Source organism: Cydia amplana, chromosome 9 (genome assembly GCF_948474715.1).
Source record: "Cydia amplana chromosome 9, ilCydAmpl1.1, whole genome shotgun sequence".
Taxonomy (NCBI): Eukaryota; Metazoa; Arthropoda; class Insecta; order Lepidoptera; family Tortricidae; genus Cydia; species Cydia amplana.
Window position 1 is genome coordinate 16768778 of NC_086077.1, and position 12114 is coordinate 16780891.

The following is a 12114-nucleotide window of genomic DNA, read 5'->3' on the forward strand; positions in this document are numbered from 1 at the left end:
CAGTCCTTTGACAAACTATACTTATGTTATTTTAGATCTAAAAGATTTAGGAAAGGCCTTGTTTTTTGAAATGGAGAATCAATTAAACAAAAACCATTTTTACTATATCAAAGCTTTTCAAGCTGTGTTAGCTCTGCACTGGAGTATATAGTAAAAGCTTCTACCTGTACTAATTTTTCCAAACTGCCATCCTAAATTAGGAAGAGTTTTCGATTCAGGCAATCAGGCATACTTATGTAAAAGACAAGTCATGGAGCCAAGTAAATAAATCCTAATTTAGTTACGGGTGTTACATTTTTCTTCATACATTAGTCCCTTTTCCCACTAGTTTTCCACCTTCTAAATAGCATTTTCCCTACAGACATGGCAGAAGCAGTAGAAGCACCCCCACAAGAGGAGCTGCGCGCCCGCGCCGGCCCCAGCAGCGAGCCAGAAGAAGACGAGCGTGGCGCTGCCGAGCTGAGGCGCAGGGCCAAGGACCCGCCCATCACCTTCAAGGACATCGACGTGAGTGCTATAGTTGAAGGTAACAGTAGGAGCCCCACAAGAGCAGCGCCGGCGCCGGCCCCAGCAGCGAGCCAGAAGAAGACGAGCGCGGCGCCGCCGAGCTGAGGCGCAGGGCCAAGGACCCGCCCATCACCTTCAAGGACATCGACGTGAGTGCTACAGTTGTAGGTAACAGTAGGAGCCCCACAAGAGCTGCGCCGGCGCCGGCCCCAGCAGCGAGCCAGAAGAAGACGAGCGTGGCGCCGCCGAGCTGAGGCGCAGGGCCAAGGACCCGCCCATCACCTTCAAGGACACTGACGTGAGTGCTACAGTTGTAGGTAATAGTAGAAGCTTCACAAGAGCTGCGCCCGCGCCGGCCCCAGCAGCAAGCCAGAAGACGAGCGTGGCGCTGCCGAGCTGAGGCGCAGGGCCAAGGACCCGCCCATCACCTTCAAGGACATCGACGTGACTGCTATAGTTGTAGGTAACAGTAGGAGCCCCACAAGAGCGGCGCCCGCGCTTGAATAAAGGTATCCTAAGAGTTATAAAAAAGGCGCGTTTGTACGATCTCAATAAGGTTTGCTAAAAAAATATTGTATGAAAAGTTTTACAGGTTTCTATGGACAGATGCGTTACGGTAACACGGTAGATGCAGTTGTATTGGCTCAAAGAAAAAACTTTTTTTAAATCCTTTAATCAGGACGCGATGATGAAACAGAACAATTGCCGACTGACATTTACCACCAATGTGTTCCGATTGTTAGTAAACATAGTAATAATCATAACCATAACCCTTCCTGTTGCACCTGGCACGTTGCCAGCTCGCTAATGCTGTGCGTCTGCAGTTAAGACAGGATTATCGACACGATATAATTACACGACGACCTTTTGAACAGACGAGTGTAATACTAATAAATCTGATGGAGCGTTTAATCCGGAAGACTATGAGAATAAGGGCCGGTACAGACGAACTGCAACCCGACTGCAACTTGTATGGGGACTGTGTAGGAAAGATCGGGGCTGTGCAGTGGAATACGGCGTGTTAATGGCGGCAAGGAGTTGGCTTGGAAATAAAACACTCACATAGTATTGCAGAAGTAGTTATGTGTATTACTCACAATACATTATCTTAATATTTGTCAGGCGGGTAACAGGACACACGATAACACATATATTCTATTAATTGTAATTTAAATAAACTTTAGCATAGTGAAGACACAGCGGCCATTAGGTAAATCAAGGAAAGAGAACGGATTGACATTTGGTGTTGCCAGAGTTGAGAATACAAATTCCAACAGACTGCACGCTGACGTTGCAGATGGCGTACAGTTGGAGTGCAGTTCCCATACAAATTGCAGTCGAGTTGCAGTCCGTCTGTATCGGCCCTAATGTTCAGCATAAGTTTTAGACTTTCGATGGTCATCCATGAAGACAAGCGTCAAATACCACCATTGACGTAAACGTGAAAGTTAAGTACGTATTTTATATTTATTCATACCCTCTTATTAATTAATTGACTGGCCTCTGTTTTGTATGTTTCTAACAAACACAATTTGAAAGTCGTATGTAATAAATAGAGAAGGACAAACCAGAGCACATTGATTTGACAGACATTTATGAATAACGGTTTTAAACAAGAAACTTTACTATACAGATCCACATAATATTGCAATTACTCGTAGACCATTTTTGAAGTGAAAACTTCTTTAGCGGCGCTGTGCACTTTTTGAGGCGGGGAAAAAATGTTAAACTCGAGACAGCGTAAGACGATCACGTGACCGTAAGATTTAGATGGCCACTCATTTAGATGGCATTTAAATCAATAAAGAAAAACTCAATGACATTACATGAAAAACTGTTACATGTAATGTCATTGAGTTTTTCTTTATTGATTTAAATGCCATCTAGTGAGTTTCGCTCTAACTGGTACTAATATAACTCGAGTACTAACAGGGGTTTCAAGTAATTAACGCTAACGCTAGATGGCGTTAACCTCAATTACCTATACATAGTGCATTTTGCACTAGTCATTGAGTTTTCACTTCTGCCGGCACTCCCGGAGTGCAACCCGTTGTTTTTTTTACCATTTGCTCTGCTACTTTTATAATAATTTACTACTTCAATGATGCCATTTCACGGCTAAATTTAACCGTCATAAATTGTGGATTTGGCAGACAGACTTGTCTAGGCTGACTAAGCCCATAACCACCAACGCAAACTAATCTGGTGTCTAATAACATAAATATAAAGGAATACTGAGACACAGAAAGTAAGTAATGCCAATGTTTTAGCGACGATTTTGACTGCTCGAAGTAAATGGCAAGTTATAGCCCCGTACATAATGCGGTGACTAGGTATAATATTAGGCTTTCTACGTGTAGCTGATATGGTATATCGTTTTTGAGCTGTTTCCTAGTAAAATTATGTGTCAATGTGAAATAATAAAGTGGACGGGCCTTACTGGCCTAAAAATGGTACTAGTTCAGCGGTGTCACTCACGAATTCGAGCCAATCGTGCAGTCTAACGCAACTAGTTGCGACCAATCACGCGTGTGATGCGAACTTATCAAGCAATCGCGCTGTAGCGATGTGACACCGCTGTACTGGCCCTATTCATGCCCTATTCTTATTGCCCGTAAGGCCGGTCCTGAGATATATGTCAATGTCGTATCTCCTACCCTACAATACAAACTAGAATATGCGTGCTCTTACACGCACTGACCCGTTTTTGTAAGAAACACAAGTGAGAAATATCTAGTGCGGATACGTAGATGTTAAATTATTTCCTTGGCCGTTAGTGATCTCATTACCGATGACCAAACCTCTTGGCATACCTGTTCGGCAGCGTTTGTCACATTCTATTTGTCTCCAGTACAATAATCAAATGTTTCCGAGAGCCAAAACCACGGTAATAAGGTGTTCAAAACACTTAAGTACTAGTATAAGGTTAACCGCTTTACTCATGGTTGATATTAATACCACATGCCTAGCCAAGATGACAAAACAAACAAGATGAGATGAAAAGTAAAAATAATTATATCGGTATGACAAATGTTTGGCTTCCGAATGGACGCAGATTAGCCAGGGCAGAGGCAGACCAAAAAAGAGATGGCGGGGTGACCTACGCTTTTCGAAGCGACTGAAATGCACTGAACCGTGATGAGTGGCGGAAGAAAAGGGAGGCCTTTGCCCAGCAGTGGGACACGAGATAGGCTATTTAAAAAATAGACAAATGTAACGAAAAGAGACGTGATCTTTGCCATTCATTATTTAGGCTTAGTTTGGCGTTCTTTCTTTATAAACAACTAGCGACTTAGGCTGCCGCGTCTGTCTGTCTGTATGTTCGCGATAAACTCCAAAACTACTATACAGATTTTCATGCGGTTTTCATCTAATTCTTGATTCGTCAATTTGGTGTATAATTCGTAAAGGTTTTGTGTAAATTCGTTGAACTACCCGTCCGAAGCCGGGGCGGATCGCTATTAGTTTTACATAAACCTTCCTCTTGAATCACTCTATCTATTAAAAAAACCGCATCAAAATCCGTTGCGTAGTTTTAAAGATCTAAGCATACATACAGACAGACAGACAGCGGGAAGCGACTTTGTTTTATACTATGTAATAGTGATTGCCACTTTGTTAGGGCGGATACGGAATATTGCGGAAAGCGTTTTAATGTGTTTGAGCGCAAGATATGTCTGTTTACGCATCAAAGTGCTTAAGTTTCTTAGGGCAGTCCGTTGAAGATATTTTGGCGCAACATAAAGTTCTTATTTATTGAAATTGTCAAGAACCCATGGCACAATATACCGGTATTTTGAACTTTCCGTCATCACGTTGCTATTGCTACTCGAACTGAACTGTCAATCCGTCGTCGCGAGGTAAGGTTATCACATTCGGGGCGGGGTGGAGCGTAGTCATCACTACACAGTATAAAACAAAGTCGTTTCCCGCTGTCTGTTTGTCCCTATGTATGCTTAGATCTTTAAAACTAGGCAATGGATTTTGATGCGGTTTTTTTAAATTGATAGAGTGATTCAAGAGGAAGGTTTATGTATAATTTGGTAACCCGTACGAAGCCGGGGCGGGTCGCTAGTACTGTATGAAATACTATCACTTATATACCGAGACTAGGTCAAAATATAGTAGCTTATAGATATGTATTGAAAATTCGGTTTCCCCTGGCACGACCAACGCGCGACTCTTTTAGACTTTCCAGAGTATTCGCCCGTGGGAGTTCGATGACACACTCGCATAAATTCCGTTTTGTTTTATAAATCAATTTAGGATATTCTCAGCGCTTGGCATTTTGCGAAGTTGATTAAAGAAGACTATTATTTTAGTTAACGTGTGTTGATATTGCCTGAGTCTTGTTAATGAGGCACAATTATTAGACGGTTAGGTATGCCTTGGTTTGATAAATAATGGTTTTCCCTGCTAAATATCATTTGGGACTCATTTTTAGGGTTCCGTAGCCAAACGGCAAAAAACGGAACCCTTATAGATTCGTCATGTCTGTCTGTCTGTCCGTCCGTCCTTATGTCACAGCCACTTTTTTCCGAAACTATAAGACCTATACTATTTAAACTTGGTAAGTAGATGTATTCTGTGAACCGCATTAAGATTTTCACACAAAAATAGAAATAAAAAATTTTTTTGGGGGTTCCCCATACTTAAAACTGAAACTCGAAAAAATTGTGTGGGGTATCTATAGACAGATCTTCAAAAATGATATTGAGGTTTCTAATATCATTTTTTTCTAAACTGAATAGTTTGCGCGAGAGACACGTCCAAAGTGGTAAAATTGTGTCCCCCCCCCCTGTAACTTCTAAAATAAGAGAATGATAAAACTAAAAAAATATATCATGTACATTACCATGCAAACTTCCACCGAAAATTGGTTTGAACGAGATCTAGTAAATAGTTTTTTTAATACATCATAAATCCCCTAAATACGGAACCCTTCATGGGCGAGTCCGACTCGCACTTGGCCGCTTTTCTTTTTGCATTCACACTTATGCATGAGCAACGTATCCATAAGGTTTTAAATTTACCCATTAATGTCAATATAAATAAAACTTCCGTCTTCCGTTTCCCTTAAACATATTCATTTACAATATTTCAACGATTTCAGTACACATCATGTTAGTATCAAATCAACAAAATTTTCCTTGATCTAAAATCCGCGGCGTGGATTACACATTTGACTTCTTATAAATAGTATGCTCTTGCAATCTTACAATAACATACTCGTATGCGCCGGCGCGATTCTGTTGAAAGTTTTTACACAACACAAACCGAAATAAGTGACCGGATGTGAACCCTATCTCCTTGTAATAAAACATTGTCAGTTCGCAATTAACGTCTGTGGGGTATAAGAGGGGTCAACTTATAGTGGTGTAGTCGATCCCAGTTTAAGAACAGTACAGGAAAAGTTCGTGATGTCACGCCGTGGGTGGGAGCGTTTCCGACAGCTGAATCTGTGTCCTAATGGATTGTAATGAAATTAATGAGTTTACGACCGGCGAATGATCGTTCTTTAACCGACTGCAAAAAGGAGGTTCTCAATTCGACGGGATTTTTGTTATTTTTATAGGAAAATCATCACACTGCTAAAATGGAAGGGACCAATCATTGGAGGGGGCAACATTAGTCCCCCTATGTTACCCGATTTCTCGTAGGCCGCTGAACTAAATTGGAATATGATTATGTTATCTGAAAGGGTGACATTTCTTAGTTGATTCAATTTTCATCAGTCCAGGATTCTGGAAGAAATCAACAGAATTATTCAAATACATACGACACAACTATAAATAAATAAGAAATAAGAATATTTTATTTGCGATAAACATTACCAGATACATCGGTGTTCATGCGATAGGTGGTGGTGGTAGGTCTCAAGACGCTTCAATCTCTATAGATTCTGTGTGTCAGAAGTGTCTTTAAGTGACTCATTCCTTCGAGAGAACGAATTATTGAATTTGGCAAACAACTGAAGATAAGACTCCTTTATTGAAGAACCCCTCTTTCCTCAAGTAATCCTCAACGGCATGTCCATTCCACATCATTACCAGTATTGTTATCGCCAGGGCGCCGCAGAGTTTGCGAAGCTGCAAGCAGCCGTGGGCAACCTGACGTTATCTCCTGAAGAACACCAGTCGTTGAGTGAGCTAGAACAGTACTTGGTGCAGGGCGAGGGCAGCTGGGCGCTTGGTGATGAGTTCCTATCATTCATCGGTGAGTAAAACTATGATTTTACAAGCCTTTATTTAACTTGCAATGTACCTATGTAATTATGCTTAGTACATGTCAAATCTTGCAAGTTAAATTTGACTCACTTTCCGACTTCCAATGAAGCTGAAAATTAGCATCCGTATGTAAGTCGGGTGACAATGCAATATTATGGTACCATCGAGCTGATCTGATGATGGAGACAGGAGGTGGCCATAGGAACTCTGTGATAAAACAAGTGGGCAACCTAATTGTGTTTGATGTTTTTAGAATTGTCTCGATGAGTATTAGTTACCTGTGGAAAGAAAAGTACAGTCAACGATAAAAGCTTGTACCAAACATGAAATTTTTGCCAAAAACTTATTACAGAGTAGTCCTTATAGATAATTCCATTCATTCTTTCGGTTGTAGTCATCGGGATGAAAGAGTCAAAGCTTTTTAGAATCCCTCAAACGCACATTGCAAATTGTGAAAGGTCTAAGTGTAAGGCCTGAGTGGACGCTCGAAGCGGAGCGTTCGGCGGGGCGTGCAGCGTGGCTCACAAGTGATTTGAGCAGCGTGCACTAAGGCCGCTACTATACGTTTTCATTTGTTTGCACGCCGTCCACTCAGGCCTTAGTGTAAGGCCTGAGTGGACGCTCGAAGCGGAGCGTTCGGCGGGGCGTGCAGCGTGGCTCAGAAGTGATTTGAGCAGCGTGCACTAAGGCCGCTACTATACGTTTTCATTTGTTTGCACGCCGTCCACTCAGGCCTTATTGTAAGGCCTGAGTGGACGCTCGAGTTGGGCGTGCAGCGGGGCGGGGCGTGCGGCGTGCATGTTAAACAAATGCAAGCGTATAGTAGCGGCCTTAGTGCACGCTGCTCAAATCACTTGTGAGCCCGACGCCACGCTGCACGCCCCGCCGAACGCTCCGCTTCGAGCGTCCACTCAGGCCTTACACTTACACTAAAACTTGTTTTTAGGGTTCCGTACCCAAAGGGTAAAAACGGGACCCTATTACTAAGACTCCGCTGTCCGTCCGTCCGTCCGTCCGTCCGTCCGTCCGTCTGTCACCAGGCTGTATCTCACGAACCGTGATAGCTAGACAGTTGAAATTTTCACAGATGATGTATTTCTGTTGCCGCTATAACAACAAATACTAAAAACAGAATAAAATAAAGATTTAAGTGGGGCTCCCATACAACAAACGTAATTTTTGACCGAAGTTAAGCAACGTCGGGCGGGGTCAGTACTTGGATGGGTGACCGTTTTTTTGCTTGTTTTGCTGTATTTTTTGTTGATGGTGCGGAACCCTCCGTGCGCGAGTCCGACTCGCACTTGGCCGGTTTTTATTTTTTAATGTAATAGGTCGTCTGCTAAACGCGGACAGCTCAGAGGAGATCAGGGTGGCGACACTCCGCTGCCTCGCCGCCATGGCGCTGCGCGACGACGTGTCGCTGCTGCTGCACCAGGACCGGCGCTCGCACGCCGTCATGAACTACGCGCGCCGCATCGACCAGCTGCCCCAAGCCGAGCAGAGCGCGCTGGCTCTAGCGGTGAGGACACGACCACAGACCATGCTAGACCATAATCGACTATACAAGACCATACAGACCACATGAGACCATACAGACTATACCAGACCATACAAACCATATAAGACCATAACAAACCATACAGACCAGACCATGAGACCATACAGACTATACCAGACCATACAAACTATACCAGACCAGACGACCATGTCCGGACACTCGGGACCAGACCATATACTAAAGCGCTGCGTGTTTAGGGTTCCGTACATCAAAAGGAAAAAACGAAACTACTGGTTCTAAATTAAAAAACAATACACAAAATAATTCTTTACCTATAGATGACAGGAAAACCTATCACAAATGTGCAGTCAAGCTTGAGTCGGACTTAATGTACGGAGCCCTTGGAACGTGAGTCCGACTCGACGTCACTTGGCCGGTTGTTTTTATTCGATTTGATAATGATTTAGCCTAATGTAACATATAATCCGCAGCTATGCAACCTCTTCGAGAACATATCTTCATCAGAGTGGCTGCTGTACATCAGCGAGTGGGAGGTGGACGGGCAGGCCGTCTCCAACATCCGCGTCACCACCAAGGTAAGTGTTCTAAACAGGGGCCTTACCATGCTCACAGAATAAGTAATAGTATTATCATACAGAACGGCCACGCACCGGCGCCCCGACTCGGATTACCTCGCCCCGTGCTCGCCCCGCGACATGAATCTGACGGACTTCTGGCGTGCTCTCAGTAGAGCGACTTACGCACACATACACAATGACGCGTGTACAGACGTGCCGCGCACACATATAAACGCAAATCATTTTTGATGTATGGCGTGTCCCTGTGCCATGATGTCCTTATTACGGATTCTGTTTAGGACCTCAACCATAGAGAAATAATATAGTAAGACAAGAGTGCTCACTCCGTACATTAGTTTTGGTACCAAAAAGACTATTAATTTCAGTGTCTACATCTAGCATCGAGTAGCGGAACTATCAGTGACAGACAGACTAGACAATACATGTAGCACCAACCGGAAAGTCTTATGCTTAACAACATAAGACTTTCCGGTCGGTGCTACATCTATTGTCAAGTAGCAATACTGATAGTTCCGCTACTCGATGCTAGATGTAGACAGTGAAATTAAGGCCGACAGACCTGAATAAAAAAATTTCAATGTCAATTTCAATAGTCTTTTTTGTACCAAAACTGATATATGTATGGAGTGAGCAATCTGTTTTTTTTCTCTATGCCTAAACTGAATCGTTAAAGGACGGAGCTATGCGACTTATATAGCTCCGTCCTTTAGCGATTTAGTTTAGGTCGTAAACAAGACAATAAGGACATGGCAAGGCCCTAGACCTGCATTCAGACGCCCCCTTAATTGTGCGGCTCCAACGCACGGAAAATACTTCTCTACCGTGTTTGTCACCACCGAAACGTCACTAACGTGGTAAAATATCGCCACGATTTTTCAAAAACTCTGCTGAACCCACTGCACCTTAAGCTCGTATTTACCAATGATATTATATAACCTACTATAAAATACTTCCACATTTATTTCTGTGCCTACGAAAAACTGTTATTTTTGATTAATTTTCTCATTCCATCCATCTTTGTCACACTCGTTGTTAAACATAAGCTCGTCTCTTTCTCTTTCGGTGTGCGGGAGCTCTTTAGGACGTGCACATTTCTCGCTTGTCCAGCCGCGACTACAGGCAACTTGTCCAATTTGTCACAAGGTAAGCGCTTCAATTTTGGAACGCCTATAACCTATCTTGAGTTATAAATCATTGGTATTTACGCATATTTTTATGGTTCCGTAGCCTTGCAGGCCGCTTAGCCAACGTGCCAATCGCTTACGCTCCGTAGCGATCGAAACGCAACTGTCACTGTCGCACTAATATGGAAGAGTGATAGAGAGACACAAAGCGTTTCGTTGTCGAAGCGATAGCGATTGTCAGCTTGGCTAGGCTGGCTGGTTCGTTATGTCCATCTGTTTGTCACAGCAGTGTGCCCGCTTTAGGCGGAAAGTATAAGATGTATGTAATTTGTTTATTATATTGTTGATTGTCAGCAATAGGGATGATGACACATGTTGAATTTTATAACAAAATCTAGTAAAATAGATAGCAAACGAGCAATTTATCACAATAATGTGGATATTAAAATAAAAAGTTACAAAAATACAGGACCTGAAAGTTTCAAACTTTGTTTTTTTTTTAACATCCAAAAACGAAAAAATGTAAGGTTACCATTCGATTCCTTACATTTCATCCAAAAAAATATTGTATAGCAACTATATACATAAACGCAATATTTCCCCGACAAAAATGCAATTTTCTTGTTTTGTCCATACTACAAGATGGGCTCCCAGAGACCTTGACGTCACGTTCCCTTATCGTTTTGTTAAGGGCGTTTCGCGAGTGAAGTGCGACTGTCGGCCTTTGACTATAATTTCTGACTTTTGTGTTACTTTAATGCAATGGGTCCCATATAGACATTTGATCCTAAAAACAAACCCGATCGATTGATACCATAAATGAAAATTAGTCATGTAGCCTATACAGCTGCCAAATAGGAAATACTAGCCTTGTGTTATTAAACTACTTCGCTTCGCTCGTGTTTATCACTTGCTTCATTCTCCTTTTTTCGTTCTTTTGTAAAGTACTCATATCAACCCAGGCAACTAGACAGCCAAAAAGCGACCTTAAAGTATTAAACGTAGAATTGAAATTGCAGGTGGCGGTGCACGCGACGCTAAGCGAGGACGCAACGCTGCGCGACATCGGTACCGCTCTCATGTACAACATGGCCACCAAGGAGGTAAAGACCGTGGTCTGTATCTCTTGCTTACGTTCTACTAACACTATACCAGGGATGTTGCGGATGCCGATTTTTTGACATCCGCGGATGCGGATGCGGATGCGGATTTTTAAAGGCTCACATCCGGATGCGGATGCGGATGTCAAGATAGGTACATAAAAAACGTCAAATATTACATTTTAGTAACTTTTTTTTTCGAAAAACCGGCCAAGTGCGAGTCGGACTCGCGTTCCAAGGGTTCCGTACATTAAATCCCACTCACGCTTGACTGCTCATTTCTAATAGGTTTTTTGGTTAATGACTGAATTACCTAGCAGTCTAGCACTTACGCCGATGCTAAGACGTTCCTGTACCGACCTGTTCCACATCCGCATTCGCATTAAATCCGCATCGATTTTATGCGGATGCGGATGCAGATGCGGATGTTGAAAATAATGCGGAAGTTCCGCGATTGCGGATGCGGATATTCGCAACATCCCTGCTCTATACATAATTTAAGCTAGTCTTATATAGGTAAACAGGTAAAAGCATAGACTAGGAATCCTCTAGACGGAGTTTAGAGCAATTATTTCATGAAACCGATGCTGCCAAACATACTGGGGTGCGGGGGACGAGGTGAGCGAGTCCTGTGCCGTGATTGGTCCGTTCAAACACACGGACGTCACACAAAGACACTTTGACTCGAAAATGGAGTAAAACTACCGTATATTTGTGGCAGAGGGGGTAGCGCTACTATGCTCAGTCTGGAGGATGTCTTGTCTGTGGGTAAAAGGAATACTAAAAAGGGTAAAGTGATAATATTACTGTAAATTTGACATGTAGATGGCGCTGTACAGCCTAGTACACAACTCGTACATTATTCGGTAAATTAGACGTCGAGCGCCAACTTTTGACAAATTAGTTACAGATGTGCATAATTATTTTCCATCGTATTTTCACGGAAACGTACGAACGCGTCTTGCTATTTCAGTCAGTCTTAGTACAAAAGTACTGAGGTTGACTGAAGTAGCATGACAAATACGAACATTTGTACTTCATAACCCTACAGCGCCGTAA

At 42.8% G+C, this 12114-nt stretch overlaps 1 protein-coding gene across 1 annotated transcript in view; it reads left to right on the forward strand.

The window, feature by feature from the left end:
* LOC134651266 (uncharacterized) overlaps positions 1-12114 on the forward strand; it is a 62994-nt gene that overhangs the window by 39960 nt on the left and 10920 nt on the right. Inside the window, exons 7-11 of the mRNA XM_063506333.1 lie at positions 362-507; positions 6576-6723; positions 8066-8253; positions 8724-8828; positions 10975-11070. Coding sequence (XP_063362403.1) covers positions 362-507; positions 6576-6723; positions 8066-8253; positions 8724-8828; positions 10975-11070 — 683 coding nt within the window. The remainder of the gene's footprint in view (positions 1-361; positions 508-6575; positions 6724-8065; positions 8254-8723; positions 8829-10974; positions 11071-12114) is intronic.